The following is a 17,867-nucleotide window of genomic DNA, read 5'->3' on the forward strand; positions in this document are numbered from 1 at the left end:
TAGGTAAATGTAGCAAAGGACTTGAAGCAAGTCGAGTGGCCAGCAATATTAGCATTGAAGAGCTGCACTTAAGAGAACCCAAGATTAAAAATAAGTATTTCTTTGGGAATTTATACATTTGAAATATTATCAGATATTATACTCTCATGTGTATTGGTATTTTCTAGAAGTAAAATAAAAACCACACTGCAATCATAAACTTCATTCATAGATAAAGATAAGAATCTGCATGCTTTGTTCTAGGTGATCCAAGCTTAAGCACTTATTTTTCTGAAAATGAGGCCTCACTGAAATACAAAGAAGCAGAAATCTGTGAGGGTGCTGTGAAAACCTGAGAGGCATGCATGGGTGACAAGTATAGTCCAATGGACCACATATGTACCGTCAGGCAGCGACTGTCTCTGCTTCTGTCCCACCCTCCTCCACTCTTGTGTTGCTAGGGGAGGACTCTGCAAGGCACCTTTCACAGGAGCACTGGCATCGAAAGGAATGCATCTCTATTTGCTTTCTTCCCCACATTCTTCCTCTTACTCATTCTATAAGCATCTGTCCCTTCTGCGTGTCTGGCAGGTGTTTTAAACCATGGCATAAATCTACTACTTTCTGAGTTACACTCAATCTCTTATTTCTTTGTTCTGTTGATGCCCCTTGTAAGGCAAGAGCAACAGAAAACTTACAAAATCACGTATTTTTAATCCCTCGGTCCTTTAATGTAATGCTAAGCTTCACCAAGTATCCTCATGAGAAACTGTGAAACTGGGTCTTTGACCTTGCCTGAAGCTCAGCCCTTCATGCATCCTGGCTGGCTGACACACCTCCCGTGTGTATCTCCAAGTCTTTACCAGCCTGGCTATGGTAGGAGGCACATAGCGCCAGGAGCTTCCATGACATCCGGTGGCATTTAGGTTTTGTGAACAGGCCATTTGTGTATCTCCTCTTTTCTTTCAGTCAGCACCTTCAGAGTAAAATAGTGACCAACACCCATGAAAAGATATCAACTGAGGTATCAGAATTCACTCTTTACTGTTAGGGCAGAAAGTACATTCCCATGGACCTTTAGCTACATGGGCTGCTAACATTCCTTTGGTCTTCTATCCCCATGGTTCTGTAAATGCCTTTGTAATTTCTAATGGTATGCATCAGAATGAGACAGGCAAACAAAGAAAGGCAAAGCCATTTGTTCCGGAGCTTCCAGATCTCTGGGGTTCCTTTGGCTATCACCCTTAAAGTCTCTGGGCTCAGAACAGATTCTGAATTAGAGTGGTCTCTTGCCCCACTGCTGTTAGAAATTGAACAGTTCTGGAGGGATCACAAAGTCTACAGAGTGTAGCCAAATGGCCCTGGAATGTAGGAGCAGGCCATTGGATACCCCTCACAGGCATGAAGATGCCCTTGGCAAGCAGAGATGGAGTCATTTAAGTAGGGCTTTTGGTTTCAGCCAAAAGGACTAGCATAATAACATCTCTTAAAAATGCATCTATGGTTGTAAAATAAGATATACATTGTTGTATTTCTGTTTCTATCCATTCAGATGACCAAATGCAGAAAGAGAAATGAAAACAAAACACTGCCAGCCAATAGTTCATCTTGGGCAAGACTCGTAGGTTTTGTCTGGCGTATTTCTCTAGGCCTACATTAGGTTTACCCTTGCTATGATTTTATTTCACTGCAGTAAGTAATGGGATGTATTAATGGAGCTCCTCTGCAGCTCAACCTGGATTGATTTTGCCATTTGTGGGCTTCATTTTGTCACTAATAAAATCTTTACTGTTTGAAACAAATGAAATAATTGATAAAGGAAAGAGCATGAGCTCAAAAAAGCCTGTCTGGTCTGAAGCAGGGGAGATTTGACTGAGGTCCATCTCTGTAAATGACCCGAACAGGTCATTTAAAACAAGTTGTCTCTTTGTTCTCTATAGGCTGGCCAACATATTTTCATTTGGGTTAAGGAGCATGTAGACATTTAAGCACAAGGTTTGTCTTGGCCCACCATGAGGGTCAGAACATGTGAGGGAACCATAATAATGTGCACTTCACATGATGGTGCTTTAAATGCTCTCCTTACTCACAGACCTCCCAGAACCCAACCGAAAATCTTGTCCAGCAGGCTCCTTATCTAGGAGTATCTAGAAAAGGAGTTCCTTTATTTGCTGGAAGTCTGTTCAATTGTACTTTCAGGAAACTGATTTGGGCCCCCAGAATTTAAACAAGTACCAGTTACCCCCTTCCTATCAACAGAAATCCAACTCTATGTAAATATTCACTATAAATATCACATAGGAAATTGGAATTAAGTTAGTGACTAAAGGTAAAAACCAAGAAAATAATCTGCTCAGATGTTACCCTGAAATTGTCTCTAACTTCATCCTTTAAGTCCAAACCAGAATCTCCAACACTGGTCTCTTATTAGGAAGGCTCACTATGCTATGAGCAGTGCCCCTCAACACCTGCCATCTAAAGCTGTCTTGCATAAAATTTGTGCATCCTAGATTCTAGTCCTACACAACCCCATTAAGTTGTAAACGGATTTTATTTGCTGAACAAATGTTAATGCCATTCTACGTTAATGGATAACACTACGAAAAGCACCTAAGTATTACAGCACTGGAACCTTTAAGAATGAAATATAGTATAACTTACAAAACTGTCTGTTACAAACATATGTCAGCCATGAGGGCTCCTAGTTCTTATTGCCCATCTTCATAGAACTCAGTTATAATTTCTCCCTTGGTTAACTGAATTTTGCAATAATACACAGATTTATTAGGTCCCAGGATTAGAATTCTCTGAGTAAGAGTAAAAAATAATTACACTTTAGAATATAATGTAATATTCAAATGACTTGAAAACAGTCACCTCAGCAAAAATAAGAGAGGGGAGAGGAAAAAGAAGTTTAAAGATGAGGTTGATAACATTGGCCATAAAACCTCTGTGAGTTCAAGTGCACAAATGCATGATCTGGCACTTCCGAATCATAAACACGTGGAAATGGGAAACCTCCCTTTCACAGCAAAATGCCTGAGTGGTTTCATTATTGAGCCAGGGGGATTTCTTCATTTAATAAGAAAGCTCATAGAGAAGATAGAGAGAGTGCTGGTGCCAGAGAGTGCTCGTTAAAATCCCAGCTCTACCATCTAGTTGTGTGACCTTGGGCAAGCAGTGTTTAGATTTCTCTGTCTGTAAAATGGGGATGTTAACAGTCCCTGCCTCATGGGGCATCTGTGATGGCTAAAGGAGCTAATACATGCAAGAAACTGAGAACAGTACCTCATCCGTAATAAGCGTCCCATAAATTCCATAAAATGTGTTCCATCATTTGGTACTTGTTCTTATCTACAGGGTTGTTTGCAAATGGAGAGACCCTGGATGGAAACCGTGGCCTCTCCTCACAAAAGGTCTCTCGACTCCCTGACTTCATATTCTCAGTCTTCTCTTGTCTGGATGCTGCTCCTTCTACTGCACAGAAACAGCACTCAATAAAGTCACTGATGAGCTTTTTGTTGTCCAGTCCATGGAGTGGTTTTCAATCCTCGTCTCTCTTGTACTCTCAGAAGTCCTGTGCACTGTTGAGCTTGAAACTCTCTTTCCCTGGGTTCTGGGACCTTCCATGGCCACCATTATCCCTCAACTTCCCAAATCACACCCTCTCCCTTTCATTGCTAGTGGATCCTACTCTCCTTCGCCCTTAAATGTTGGAATTTTGGCTCTCATTGCTTCTCTTGTCTCTCTCCAGGCAAGTTTACCCATTTCTATGGTTTTATTACCTACCTACCATGCTAATTAGTCCAAAACATTGACCTGCTGCTTAGACCACTGTTCTGAGCCCCAGACCAATGTATACTCATCTATAGTCTCCATGTTTCCTGGACTGTCTCAAAGGTACTTCAAACTCAACATGTCAAAAAATTAATGTATGATTTCATCCCTCCCCCCACTAGCATTTCCCTCGATGTTCCCATGCTTGTGAGTGCCCCACCGAGCATCCCTCATCTGGGCAGCTGCAATAGCCTCTCACTCCTCTCTTCCTCCCTCCTCCCCTCAATCCATTTTGCATAGCAGTCAGAGTAGAGTGTCTAAATGGCCAATCTGATCACATCACTCTGGCTCATATTCCTTCACTGCCCCCCTAAGCTTATCTTGGCCGGGGCTGAGAAGGCACAGCCCTACCTGGCTTGTCCTGCCTGGCTTTTGCCACTACTCTCTAGCTACTCTGGCCTCATTGTCCTTTCTGGGTCCCTAACTAGCCAAATCCTTCCTGTTCCTCTGCCTGCAGCCTCAATATTCTTCTTCTTAGGTCAGTTTCCTATTCATCCTCCAACTATTAGTCCAAATATTGCTTCCTCAGGGAAGCTGTTCTTGACCTAAAATGAGGTCATGTGCCCTATGGTGGGCTCTCATGGAACCCTGAGTACTTATCACAATTAACATTAGACATTTATTTACAAGATTAAAAATGAAACTTAGTATCTATATTCTCCAGCACATGGTTGGTTTCAAGAGGGTCATGTCTGCTTGGCCCACTATTATTTTCCCAGTACCTCCCACATGGAAAGGGCATGCTAACACTTGTTAAGTGAATATCTCAATTTTCATTATTTTAAGGCACTTTCATGACCTGCTCATTCTCCACCATAAGAGAGAGCCATCACTTTTGTGTGATGGCTCCATGTAACGAGTACCTTGGTGACCTTGACCACATCAGGTTTATCTGAGCTGATCACAAGGGGAGAGAAAGTGATAAGGAAAACTAGGCCCCACAAAGACTATCCATGGGAAGGAACCCAGTGCTAAAAAGGCCAGTAAGTCATGTCTATGATTTAGAGCAAATGGAATCTGTTTGTGAGTTATCACAATGATATTCTTCATTCTCCCTTAGAGGATTCCTTCACTCAATCACTCATTCATTTATTCATTCTACAAAGTCGTGATTCTCAGTTCCAGACATCAGGGCCACAGTATGGGAGGAAGCCCAATATGTGGCAGGTACACAATAAATACCACAGGCTGTAATGGAGAAGGAGCCCCATGCTTGTGTTTGGAGGAGGACGTGCTTAGGACAAGAGAGGAAGACAACCCTGGAGAATGGTGTGTGCGAGGCAGGGGACAACCAGGAAAACATTCTGGGCACAACTGGGAACACTGACATGATCCTCTAGGACCTCCCTCAGTACCAACTACTACTACTAACACGTCAGGCTGACAGGTGAGGGCAGAGAAAAGACCCACCTGGACACCACCATCACCTCTGTTTCCTCCATCTCCCATTCTGGACCACTCCTCATGGGCTCTGGGAAGACCAGAATTTGGAGAGGGCTCAGCTGTCTTCTGATGAAATCATCATCTCCGTTGCCCTGAACCTTGCATGTGCTTCCAAATCAATTATCTGCTTGGTCCAGCCTTTCCCTTTTGTTCCGTGCCTGATTCAAAGTGGGCCACGGTAGTGGCAGCACAGTGGAATATTAGGGTCGGTATTGGGAAGTAGAAGTGGGACCATGGGGCATAAGGCTTTCATCAGCTCTCTTGAGAAAAAAGATAATGCTTTAAATTCTTGACTGCAGCATTCAGTTGTATTTTAGGTGAATTTTATATTACCTCCACTATATCCTTTTGCTGTGTGAATTGCTCAAGCCCTTATTCAAACTTCAGGCTCTGCTTGGAGTATGGAAAAGAAAGGTCAAATGACAGGTTTTTACCATATCCTCAGAAAAGAGAAGAAAGGATAAGAACGGGTAGGATTTTATAAATTGGGAAACCAAAGAGGGATTGCTATGTTCTGGTATTACCCTTTTGCTGACATAAACACCATAACCAATCAAAGGAAGAAGGCTTAAACACTGAATATTTGGACTCCAAACATGAAAGTATGTCAAAAGAGAAACGGGAAAAGTATATTAGCACTTTACACTATTTGTTGTTTACTCTGAAGCAAAGCCTCAGGTTAGAGATAATACAGATATAAAATACAATATGTGTTTTATTTAACATATATTAAATGCCAAAAATGAAGCTACCCATTTTGACAACTGTTTTCCATATAAATCTGTGCCAGAAAAACAAAAATCATTATGAACTCAGCAGATCAAATTTCAATTTCTTATTTTGGTCAACTTGAGAGTTAAAGATTTATTTATGAAATAATGCTTTCCAGGAAGCCAAAAAAAACAAAAAAAACCAAAAAAAAAACAAAAAAAAAACCCTGCCTCTGAAAACAATTTGATGATTAATGCAAATTTTAAAACCAAATAATTATATTACTGTCATTCACTGGCAATTCAAGAAAGAGTGTGTAGGATGTCCAAAAGTTAGAAACATATTAAAATAAAGGTTTTTTCTTTATAGGGAATTGCCATCCCATCTGGTCTAATTTGTCTTGGTGTTTTGCCCAGCATAATATCAGCTCTCTGAGAATGTAAATTATTAGGTTACTCCCCTGAAAAAATATGAGTGAAGAAAAAATATGGGTTGAAGATGACATCCTGATTATAAGTTTGAATACTCAGGAAAACACTAATATGGCAGAAGAGCCCAACCTCAGTAAATCTGGGTGTGAAACTGGTTCACAGAGGATAGCTACTAGAGATGATGAGGAGGAAAAAGACAGTCTTACAGGGAGTAACAGGCAACACAATAAGATGCAAAACAATATGGAAATAAATTTTCAGACACTGAGTATTACCTCTTTGTCAGAGTGCTTCTGATTCCAATTAAGTTTAGGAGAAAAATAACAAGGCAACCCTTGCCTGACTGGAAAGTATAGACTATTAAAGGATGCTTCTAAATAGGAGGGTGATAAATGGAGGCATCTAAATGTGTGCACAACTGTATTTTTCATCTCAACTCTGTTCTTCTGTCTCCCAGCTGATCACTTTAATACAGTGTCACCTCAGCCCATACAAAGGCATCAGGTTGATGGGTAACTCCTAGATTTTGAAAAGAAGCCATGTTTTTGTAAAGTGGCATTTAGGCAACTTCCATGATTGCCCTCAGAAAAGGTAAGCATCAAACAGGAAACAGACAATAGGCGCCTTTGACAATATAGCCATGTGCCTCCTTCTATTTGGAATCTACGTCCAGTCAGTTGGTAAGATTTGTAAAAACAAAATGTCCTTACCCGAATTATTTCTTCAACACAGCTGTTTGTATCTCCAGATCTACTCTCCTGAAAGCAAAGGAGAAAAGAATTAAGTCTGATAGCACAGATTTATGGTTACCAAGAAAAGGGGACACATAAGCTTCTAAACCTGAGTTTGGACTGGGGATGCCTGACGCGGGACTTAGTGATGAGCTCCTTTCCTTAATGGGGTAGCCTGAGTCACAGCTATGACTGCTCCCCTCCCCCCTGCAGCACAGCAGACGGCCAGCGAGGAGCACCGCACACACCTGCGGTTCAGCTCTGGGCCCTCCAATCGCGCCCCTGCTAAGCAGCGCAGGTGCCTAGGAAGACAGTGGCCAACTGGCAGGTGTGAGCTCTCTGTTCCCCCTGGGCTCCATCACCATGTGGAAATGTGGCCTCCGCTGCCAAAGTGGAACCAGTTCACCCACCGAACACGTGCAATGGCTTGGCCGAGTACAATGGTTGTGAAGGCTTAAGTAAAAGTCTGTCCCCACTTTTTAAGTAAAAGTCTGGTAGTTCCACCATCCTCAAAGCCCAGATTTACTGGTTTGATGAGCCGAAAACTGAAAGACCAAAAGGAGAAACATCCTCTCAACAGCCGCACAGCATGCTGGGTGTCACACTCCAGAGCCACTTGTTCTGTGACCCACACTGCCCTGTGCTGGGGAGATGTTAAGGGCTCTGAGGAATGGTGGCTTCGGGTCACAGTCAACAGGGGAGCACTTTTAGTTCCAGAGATTCTGTGTGGTTGCTGCTGGTTCCACAGCTCAGAGCGCAGGAAGTGGTATGGTGGGGACATGAAAGCAGCGTCTGCTGGTAGACGTGCCCGCTGTGGTCTGAGGGAGATACGTCCCCTGGCCTTTTACTTCAGTGACGTTGGCCACAACTCAGCATGACATTCGAGAATGAGGCTGTATTCACAGTCTTCTCCAAGCCCATTCTCCCATCCTCTTCACAGTTCTCTCTCCACCAGGGAAGCAAATCTGCCCCTTTCCGTGTTTCCTGGTTAATTCCAAGTCACCCCACAGACCACAGGTCACTCATGGCTTCCTCAGAGCAGCCGTCCCGAAGCCTGGAGTTCTCATCCTCAGCAGCCTTTACTTCTTCTTCAGAGTACTCACTACATTCAGTACTTAACTCTTTAATGCTACCTCCCCCCTCTAGAACATATGCTCCACAAATTTAGGGGCTCTGTGTCTTTCAGCGATGCCTCACACAGTCCTGAGTGTGTGCAGTAAATGTTTGCTAGTGGGCACTGTATGAAGAAATGAGAGAACCTCCTTCCTATGGTCTCCTGTGAGGACTACCACAATCAGCTTCAGGACTTTGGAATATTGCCAAGGCTCTACCGAAGACACCTTTGCACCCTCCCCACCCTCTTTCCTGGTGGAAGAGCATTCTGTTTGAAATAGTCTACTCTTCACACTGGGTAAGGGGCCAGGGTGTATGAAGGTATGTGAAGTCTGAAAAGGTCCCACACATGATTGAGAAAATTTGTCCAAGTCCCCTGAGGCCCAGAAAGTTTACATGACTCACCCTGCGCCACATAAGAGCAGTGCCTGGACCAGAACACAGGACTCCTGACCCTCAGTCATGCACATTTTCACTTCCAGAAGCTTCCCCCAACCCCAAAGCTGTGCTTTAAATATATCTAACCCCTTAGCAAACCTGAGCTCATTTGTCAAAGGTACAAGGTTTATATGGTTTAGGAACTTCTCATGTGTGTGGTAAAATACACATAATATGAAATTTGCCATTTTAACCATTTTAAAGTGCATAATTTACTGGCACTGAATACAGTCACAGTGCCACCAGTATCTAGTTCTGGAAGTTTTTCATCACCCTGAATGAAGTTCCCATGCCCCTTGAACAGGAACTTCCCATTCTTCTCTCTTCTGAGCCCCTAGTAACCACTAGTCTACTTTCCATCTCTATGGATCTTTCTATTGTGCACATTCCATGTAAATGGAATCATACAATATGTGGCCTTTTATGTCTGGCTAGCTGGTTTCACTTAGGATAATGTTTTCAAGGTTCCTCCATGTTATAGCATGTATCATATTTCATTCCTTTTTATGACCAAATAATATTCCACTGTGTGGATATACCACATTTTTTTTTATCCATTCATTAGTTGATGGACATTTTGATACTTCCACTTTGGCTGTCATGATAGTACTTCTATAAGCATCCATATACAAGTTTTTGTTTGAACGCCTGCTTTCAGTTCTTTGGGGTATATAATTAGGAGTTGAATTAGTGGGTCATATGGCAATTTCTATGCTTAGCTTTTTTTTTTTTAAAGATTTTATTTATTTATTTGAGACAGAGAATGAGAGACAGAGAGCATAGGAGGGAGGAGGGTCAGAGGGAGAAGCAGACTCCCTGCTGAGCAGGGAGCCCGATGCGGGACTCGATCCCGGGACTCCAGGATCATGACCTAAGCCGAAGGCAGTCGCTTAACCAACTGAGACACCCAGGCGCCCCCCTATGCTTAGCTTTGTTGAGGAATTGCCAAACTGTTTTCCACCCTGGCTGTACTGTTTTACATTCCATCAGCAAGGTTCTAATTTCTCCATATCCTCACAGACACTTGTTATTTTTGGTTTTGCGTTGTTTTGTTTTTGATAGTAGCCATCCTACTGGTGTAAAAATGGTATCTCATTATGGTTTTGCTATGCATTTTCCTAATGACTTTTGATGTTGAGCATCTTTACATGTGTATGTTGGTCATTTGCATATCTTCTTTGGAAAAATGTCCTTTGCCCACTTTTTAATTGGGTTTTTTGTCTTTTTTATGTTTGTTGTAAGAGTTCTTTATATAGTATGAGCCCTAGACCCTTATTAGATAAGTGATTTGCACATATTTTCTTGCATTCTGTGGGCTGTATATTCACTTTCTTGGTAGTTCATGGATGTACAAAATTTTTAATTTTGATGAAGTCCACTTTATTTTTCTTTGTTCCTTTGCTTTCGGTGTCATATCTAAGAAACCACTGCTAAATCCAAAGTTCTGAGAGATGTGTTCGTGTTCTCTTTTACTACTTTACAGCTTTTTATTAGTTTTTCTATTTAGGTCTTTAATCCATTAGTTTGAGAATTTTTAGGTAAAATGTATTTCCTTATTATCTGGTAAGTTTTAGTTAAAATAGGAACATTATCTTTGTATAAATTACTCCATGCTGGTCTCATCACTAAAGATTAATAACAAAATGTTTAAGGCACAGCTGTTGCTCAAGGTGCCTGAATACAATATACATGTCTACCCTTATAGATCAAGAAAAATAGTGTTAAATAGTATGACAGGATTAGGAGACCCAAACGCTTTTACTAATATTTCATTACCCTTTCCTACATCCATCCCTCCTATTTCCCCAAAAGTTCCAGTTTGGTGACACACATGTCATAAACCCTTCCTCCCATCCCCCCATGCCTTATTTCAGGACTGCTCTAGAAACTCCACCATTCCTTTTTTTTCTTTTTTTTTTTTAAGAGAGCAAGAGGGATGGAGGTCAGGGCAGAGGGAAAAGGAGAAAGAGAATCTTAAGCAGGCTCTGAGCCCAGCGTGGAGCCTGACACAGGCTTGATCTCATGAACCTGAGATTATGACCTGAGCTTAAATCAAGAGTCAGATGCTTAACCAAGTGAGCCACCCAGGTGCCCCTGGAAACTTCAGTATGCTAACACTCTAATCAAATTGGATCAGAGAGCTCTTTTTGGAACTTGCCCCAAACTTACTTCCTTTCCAGGGCAGCCTGAGGCAATAGTCACAAAGGCTGTATGGTAAAGTCTAGGTCAGGTTCAGGCCAGGGCTCAATGGTGTTTAGAACCATCTCCTTTGGAGTTCAGTGGTGGGGATGAGTGGTCTCAATTGGAAAACGTGTCTTCAAACTCACAACCACTTCTCTTACCCTACTTCCAAGTCCCAATTCTTCCCTACCATATAACATACTGGCTGAGCAAATGCTGAGTTCTCATGTACTTTCTATTTTCCACCTTTAAAACAGTCAATCAAGAAAAACTTTACTTCATGTTCACCTGGTAGACTCATTCATGTACACAACATACTAAAAAGATTCTTCAAATTAAACTTTGGGTTTGATTCCTTAAAGCTATATTTCCCCTGAATACCATACTTTAATTTCACTTGAAGGGATTTATATAAATGACAGGTTGCTCTTATGAATATCTCTCCCTATCATCCTATAAATTTCCACTATCCTACTCTGAAAAAGGGAATCCATTGAAAGAGACATATGGCAATAGATACCTATTTAAATACTTCCCTTATCACTGTAGATGAAGTATGTAAGATTATTACATTGGATCATGTCGATGACTGCTCCAACCATGAGTTTTGATGGTCTGAACAGACATCAGGTCATTCCCTACTGGGAGAGACCCTTATAAACCCGAGAGAGTGTCAGACTTCTAATAACAGTCTCAGGAAGCCTTGGCCTTACATTACAGTATGGAGAGTCTTTGGGCCTTCTCTGGAACATTTCTTACTCCTGGGCACACCTAAGGACCTAAGAATGGTACCATGTTGAATCTGAATCTCCAGGACCCCATTTGGATTGAAGTGGGTCCATGAGACACAGTATTATAGAAAGTTTGAATTGGAAGGAACCTAAGAGCTCATTTTAGGCCCACTCAATGACTTTAACAGATGGAGAAATTGTGGCCCAGAGAAGTGAAAGACTTTTCCAAAATCAGTCTGGCAGCAAGAGGCAGTCAAGAAAGAACCCACACCCATTTATTCAACACCAGTTCAGTGAATTTTCTGCTATATCATGCTGTCTCTCTAAGGCCAACCCTTAGAACTGGCTCAACTTGAGGTCACTGTCATGCTTGAAGTACGGATATAAAAGAATCTGGAGAGTATTTGGGTAAATTTCCATGCTGCAAATCATCCAACACTTAGTCACCCATGTGTCTTACTAACCTCCAACATCACATGCATAGACAAAAGGGGGAAGAGAGAGGAGAGGAAGCGGAAAGGGTTAAACCCACCATTCCTCCTGTGACATTAACAGATTAGAGACAAGGATGTGTGTTCCCTGAAATTGGAAGACAGAAGCCCACCTCTTCTTTTCCAAATACACAAAAGGGGGTAGGCAGGTAGGATTGGAGTGGGCAAGGGGTGAGGGCTGGGGGAGACTGGAGGGCCTTTCACCTTCTTGAGATCTTTCTCAAATCTGCTTTTAGCTGCGGTTGTGTGCTTTGATTATATTTACATTTTTAAAACTTTCAATGTTTATGAACAAGATTAAAACATGCATATAATTTACATCTCTAAATTTGTGTTTATATTTTTCACAATAAAGTTATTGCTTTCCCTGGAAAGGTACCCACTGAGAAGGAGGACTGCACAATGCAAAATTTAATTACTCTCTATTTTTTTTGAGGGTTTGTAGCTGTTGTTTCATGCTGAGTTGCTGAGCCGTTGCTCTGTATTTACTCCGACTTTGATGAACCCACCCCATTTCCTATCATTACATTTTGAAATCTGTCATAACAGTCTCACCTCATTGAACCTCCAACTAAACTTCAATTAAAAGCTAGCAACCCCAGCTGATTCTCCTGCTCTGCAGACTTGTCTATCACGTTCCTTTTTCACAGAACTGCTTTCCCCAAATCCTACCACTTAAAAATACACACCACACACTCTGCCAGGGAAATGTAAGGAGCTAAGCTGTGGGAAAGTAGAGCTGGAGAAATAGCCAGGAGCATCCTATCACTGAGAGCAGAAGTCCCTAATTACCATGCCAAGCACAGAGCCCTGGAAAAAGCAAGCAAGGCTTAAGGAGAAAAGGCTCCATCAAATCAGTGGGAAATGGCATTTCACTGCATAGATGAAGCCGTACACGTCCTATTTTCAAAAATAGTTTAACTCTTCATCAGACACACTTACGGCGGAACTTTCATTCTAAAATAATGCTACTCTACAGTCACAATGCCTTCGTTTGTCTGCAAGCACTCAAAAGGCCCTCAAGCATTTAGAAATTTTTTATCACATGCACACTCTTCAATACTTCTACAGAAGTATTTTTGAGTAAGTCTTACTATTCTTGGTTTACAGAAAAACCGAGTTATGGAGACATTAGGTGCGCCATCAAAGCTGCCAAAGCAGTGGGTGAGGATGTAACTGTAATTCTACGTGCAGCCCATCCACTGGCTGTATCCCCAGCCTCACCTGAGGCCAGTGTCACCTACGGACAGGGAGGCAGCTGGCCAGTTCTCTCTCTCGAATTCAGCCTGTCTTATACCCAACCTAACATCTCCCCTTTTGAGGGCTACGTTCTGTTCCCAACCACCCAAGCTGAAAACCTGCTTCATCCCTCCTCAGTCCCCTCTTATCTCCTGAATCTGCTCAGCAAAATGGTGCACCTTTTTGCTCTGCCACTCACATCCACCCCTTTCTCTCTGATTCTACTGTTACACTATCATCGAGACATTTATACACTGAGAGGAAAAATAAGCAAAAAGAATAATAAGAAAAGAAAGATGTACAAAGATAATATCATAAAAATGCAAACAAAATGATGACAGGTGGTGGCAATATTAATATCAACTAAAGGACAGTTCATAACAACAACAACAAAAAATTAGAGCGCAAAATACAGAATGAGGAAAAAATAGTCCAGGCATTAATAGAGCATCAAAATAAGGTATGCTAGGAGAAAGGCAGAGACATAGAATTATTATGGTTGGAAATGTTTAATCTACCTGTATTGTTCCTAATAGAAGAAGGATGTCGCACCGTCCTCTGTATAAGGAGATAGAAATTTTGAAAAATTAAATAAAATGTAGAAGGCTAAATTGTTAGATATTATGAACTTAGCAGGAACCCCAGCTTTTCAAGCACACAGGAGACAGTTACCATGACGGCAGTCACTGCAGTAGTCATATACTGAGCTATAAGAGGGCTCAAAACAATTCCAAGAAAGTAGTTGTTTTATAGCCCAGACTCTTTAACCACAAGTTATCCAAGTGATGGAGCTATAAATTAAACACTGTACAGACATAAAAATCTCCTAGAATTGTTGGAATAAAACAAATATCACACACTTACAAATAACTATAGTCCCAGAAAAGTAAAATTAAAATACCACAAAAGAACAGTATGGGATACCCCAAAATATTCTTAAAGAAAAAATTCACACACTAAAAAATTTAATTATTCTTTAAAAGAAAGTTTAGGGGCTAGGCAATCAATTAAAAATTTAAAATCAAAAGAGATACAAAAGGGAGGAAATAACACACAGGGAAAACCAATGAAATATTTATAACATGAAAAATCAGTAGAGTTTAAAAAGCCAAAATATAATTTCTTAAAAACAAAACACACCACCCAAAACAACAGAAAGTCACTTAAAAATCTGTTCAATAAAAAGAAAGCCCAAATAAACACAATTTGATATAAGAAGGGGATAAAATATATGGAAGGAATTATAAGAGGATATTGATATTAATATTAAAAAAGAACACAATACTAAGAAATGAAAAATTTTGATGAAATTGGCAACTTTCTGAAAAACAAAACAAAACAATGCACTTAAAAAATAAAGAAGAGACTGTACCCATAACCCTGAGAGTGCAGATTACATTAAATTTAAAATGATCTTCAGGGGCGCCTGGGTGGCTCAGTTGGTTAAGCGACTGCCTTCGGCTCAGGTCATGATCCTGGAGTCCCGGGATCGAGTCCCGCATCGGGCTCCCTGCTCGGCAGGGAGCCTGCTTCTCCCTCTGACCCTCCCCCCTCTCATGTGCTTGCTCTCTCTCATTCTCTCTGTCTCAAATAAATTAAAAAAAAAAAATGATCTTCAAATATGGCTTCAAGTCAGATAGTTTTAGAGTGAAGCATTTCAAACTTTCAAGGGACCCTAATTCCATATATTTTCTCTTCCAGAGTAGACAGTAATGGAAAGCTATGAGTGATTTTATTAAATTAGCATAAAAACCTAACATAAGAGAATAATCAATATCTCTTATGAAGATAAATATAAAATCCTCAACAGATTATTAGTAAATATAATTCAATAAAATATCACAATAATTGGTGGGATTCATCCTAGGGAATGCAAAATGGTTTAATATTTAATATTAGGGTGCTTTTAAAGTACTGTATCACTAAGGAAAATATGTAAAACTGGGATCATCTCAGCTTATAGATGTTTGGTCATATACCTAGAAAAATCCAAAAGACTCTACTGTGAGTTTGTTTTTTTTTAAAGATTTATATTTACTTATTTAACAGAGTTAGAGAGAGAGCACAAGTAGGCAGCAGCAGACAGAGGGAGAGGGAGAAGCAGGCTTCCCGCCGAGCAGGGAGCCCGATGAGGGGCTCGATCCCAGGACCCCAGGGTCATGACCTGAGCCGAAGGCAGATGCTTAACCAACTGAGCCACCCAGGTGCCCCTCTACTGTGAGTCTTATTAAAAAGGGAGATTAAAAAGTGCTGGATATAAACTAAAGCATCAAAGGTCCATAGCTCTTCTGTGTAGCAGCAATAAAGCATTTAAAAATATGAAAAAAATCCCACCCACAATATCAAGAAAAATAAATGAGGAAGAACCTTCACAAGAAATGTTTAAGACCTATAAGAAAAATCTTCAGAATTCTATTGAAAACTACAAAAAACAAACAAACAAATAAAAACCTGAAAGGGACTAAGCTAGACTTCTCAACTCTAATATATATTACAAAGCCAAATAAATATATCAAGAGAAACAAACCACAAACTGCATTAACTTAAAAAAAAACTGAGATGAAAGTCACATTACAGAAAATCAACCACATTAAGTAAGTATACAATTCAGTGGCATTTAGTACATTTAGTGCACAATGTTGTAAATCACGATCACCTCTAATTCTAAAACATCTCTATCATTTCAAAGCAAAATGCTGTACCTACTAAGCAGTTTCTCCCCATTCCCGTTCACTTTTTAAATATGATTTTATCGTATTAACAAGTATTTTACTGAAATGAAAAGAACAGAATGAGAAAACCATTGACAAGTATCATTTACTTATATGAGTAGATTTTACAGTGGAAATGGTATCTCTCATTTATGTGTTTATGACCAGTTCCTAGCAGAATACTTGGCACAGTGTCACAGGCACCCGTGATGTTTGTTGAATGAATAAATAAATAAGAGGCCAATATATTTTTAAAAAGAGACTCTTAAAAATTAAAGTCTTGCGCTTTGTAAGTAATATGGCTGGTCATCTACATTACAAAGGGATGTCTTTGCTTTACCTCTCCCATCCCTCCCAAATAAATCACCAGAGTTATCTTAAAGACAAATTCTTAGGACAACAACATGTATTTACTTCATTAAAATTAAGCTTATACACATTACTGCAAAAGCCCTTAGCAAGTTATGTGACTTCCCTAATCTCCATATTGGTATCTGTAAATTAGAGAACAAGTATTAGCCTGCTATCAACAGACAATATTATTAAAGAGTTAATAATCGATTTTCTATCAGATTCTTAGTCACAGGACAAGGTCTTTCAATTATGTTATTATTTTTATAATGAAAATTAGTGACTTCAATCAGAGCTTGTAGTTAAAAGTGCATTTGGTTTTCAGAAAGTTAAGTGGTCTGTCAGTGCACTGACCTTGTCAAAAATCTATTGATGGCATAAAGAGATTAGAACCAGAGACAGTGGTTTTACATCCTGATCACTGATTGATATTGAGTGCTTTTCCACAGGGTCATGTCTCGATAAAGTGTCTGAGTAGTGCATATCCGAGCCGCTTCCACTGCCCTGTCAAAGCTGGGTAAAGAAACCACATAACAGTAATAGTGAACCCTGCCTTCCACCTGTAATCTGACATTGACAAGAACACTTCAAGACCTCTGTGTTCTTTCATCTAAAACTGTGCAGTCATTACTTTGAGCGAGAGGAAGACCACACAGGCTCGGGCGAGTGACAATGCTGACGTTATTAACCCTCACATGATAGGCACACTTCAGTGAGACTTGGGAAATGCACCACTTCCATTTTAACATTTTCCCGAATCTCGTCCTGCACCCCATCTATATAATCTAATAACAAATCATGTGTTTTTTTTGTAGGTAGCAGAAGGCTCGCTGGCAAGCGCATCTCTGTAACATATCCCCTTTTTTCCCCTTAATTGGTGGAAATGTAGAGGAAAAAACACATTTGAGGATCATTTATAGTTGGGAGCATGGTTTTCTTTTCCAATCATGAAATTCTGAACACAAAAGCTTGCAAGACGGAGACAGTAATCTGATGTGGCTGAAGAAATTTGCCACTTTAAGATACTTAGGGCTACTCTACCCTGTGCCCCACAGTAAGAGAGATGATCAATGCTCTTTCAGCCATGAAGCAAAATGATTGTTGTAAATGGCAGAAGTGGCATGATGTATTTAACAATATTCTGTTTGGCACTTTCTATTAATTTTACTTACGTACTTGGATAAAAGAAATACAGGGCAGATTCACAAGTAACTCCTAATAGGTCATGTTTCTCCATAAATCTTTCTCCATTATCATCTCATCTTTTCACAAAGGTCTCAGGCCTGGTTGACCCCCAGAACACAGTTCATCCCGTCTGTGCCTGACAACAACTGTTTCTATGCATGCTCGCTGAGGAGATAGGCTATAAATAAAAGCTGAATGAAGAAATCCAGCTGAAAATGAGGCTGACCTGAGAGGTGGGAGCAAGCAGCACTGAAAAGCATGAGTGAGAAACTGGTATGTATTTCTATTGGCTGGT

At 40.5% G+C, this 17,867-nt stretch overlaps 1 protein-coding gene across 1 annotated transcript in view; it reads right to left on the minus strand.

The window, feature by feature from the left end:
- AFF3 (AF4/FMR2 family member 3) overlaps window positions 1-17,867 on the minus strand; it is a 523,007-nt gene that overhangs the window by 269,068 nt on the left and 236,072 nt on the right. Inside the window, exon 5 of the mRNA XM_035001779.1 lies at window positions 7,112-7,159. Within this exon, the coding sequence (XP_034857670.1) occupies window positions 7,112-7,159 (48 nt within the window). The remainder of the gene's footprint in view (window positions 1-7,111; window positions 7,160-17,867) is intronic.

The sequence above is a fragment of the Mirounga leonina genome, unplaced genomic scaffold (genome assembly GCF_011800145.1).
Source record: "Mirounga leonina isolate KUSES-001 unplaced genomic scaffold, KU_Mleo_1.0 Mir_125, whole genome shotgun sequence".
Taxonomy (NCBI): Eukaryota; Metazoa; Chordata; class Mammalia; order Carnivora; family Phocidae; genus Mirounga; species Mirounga leonina.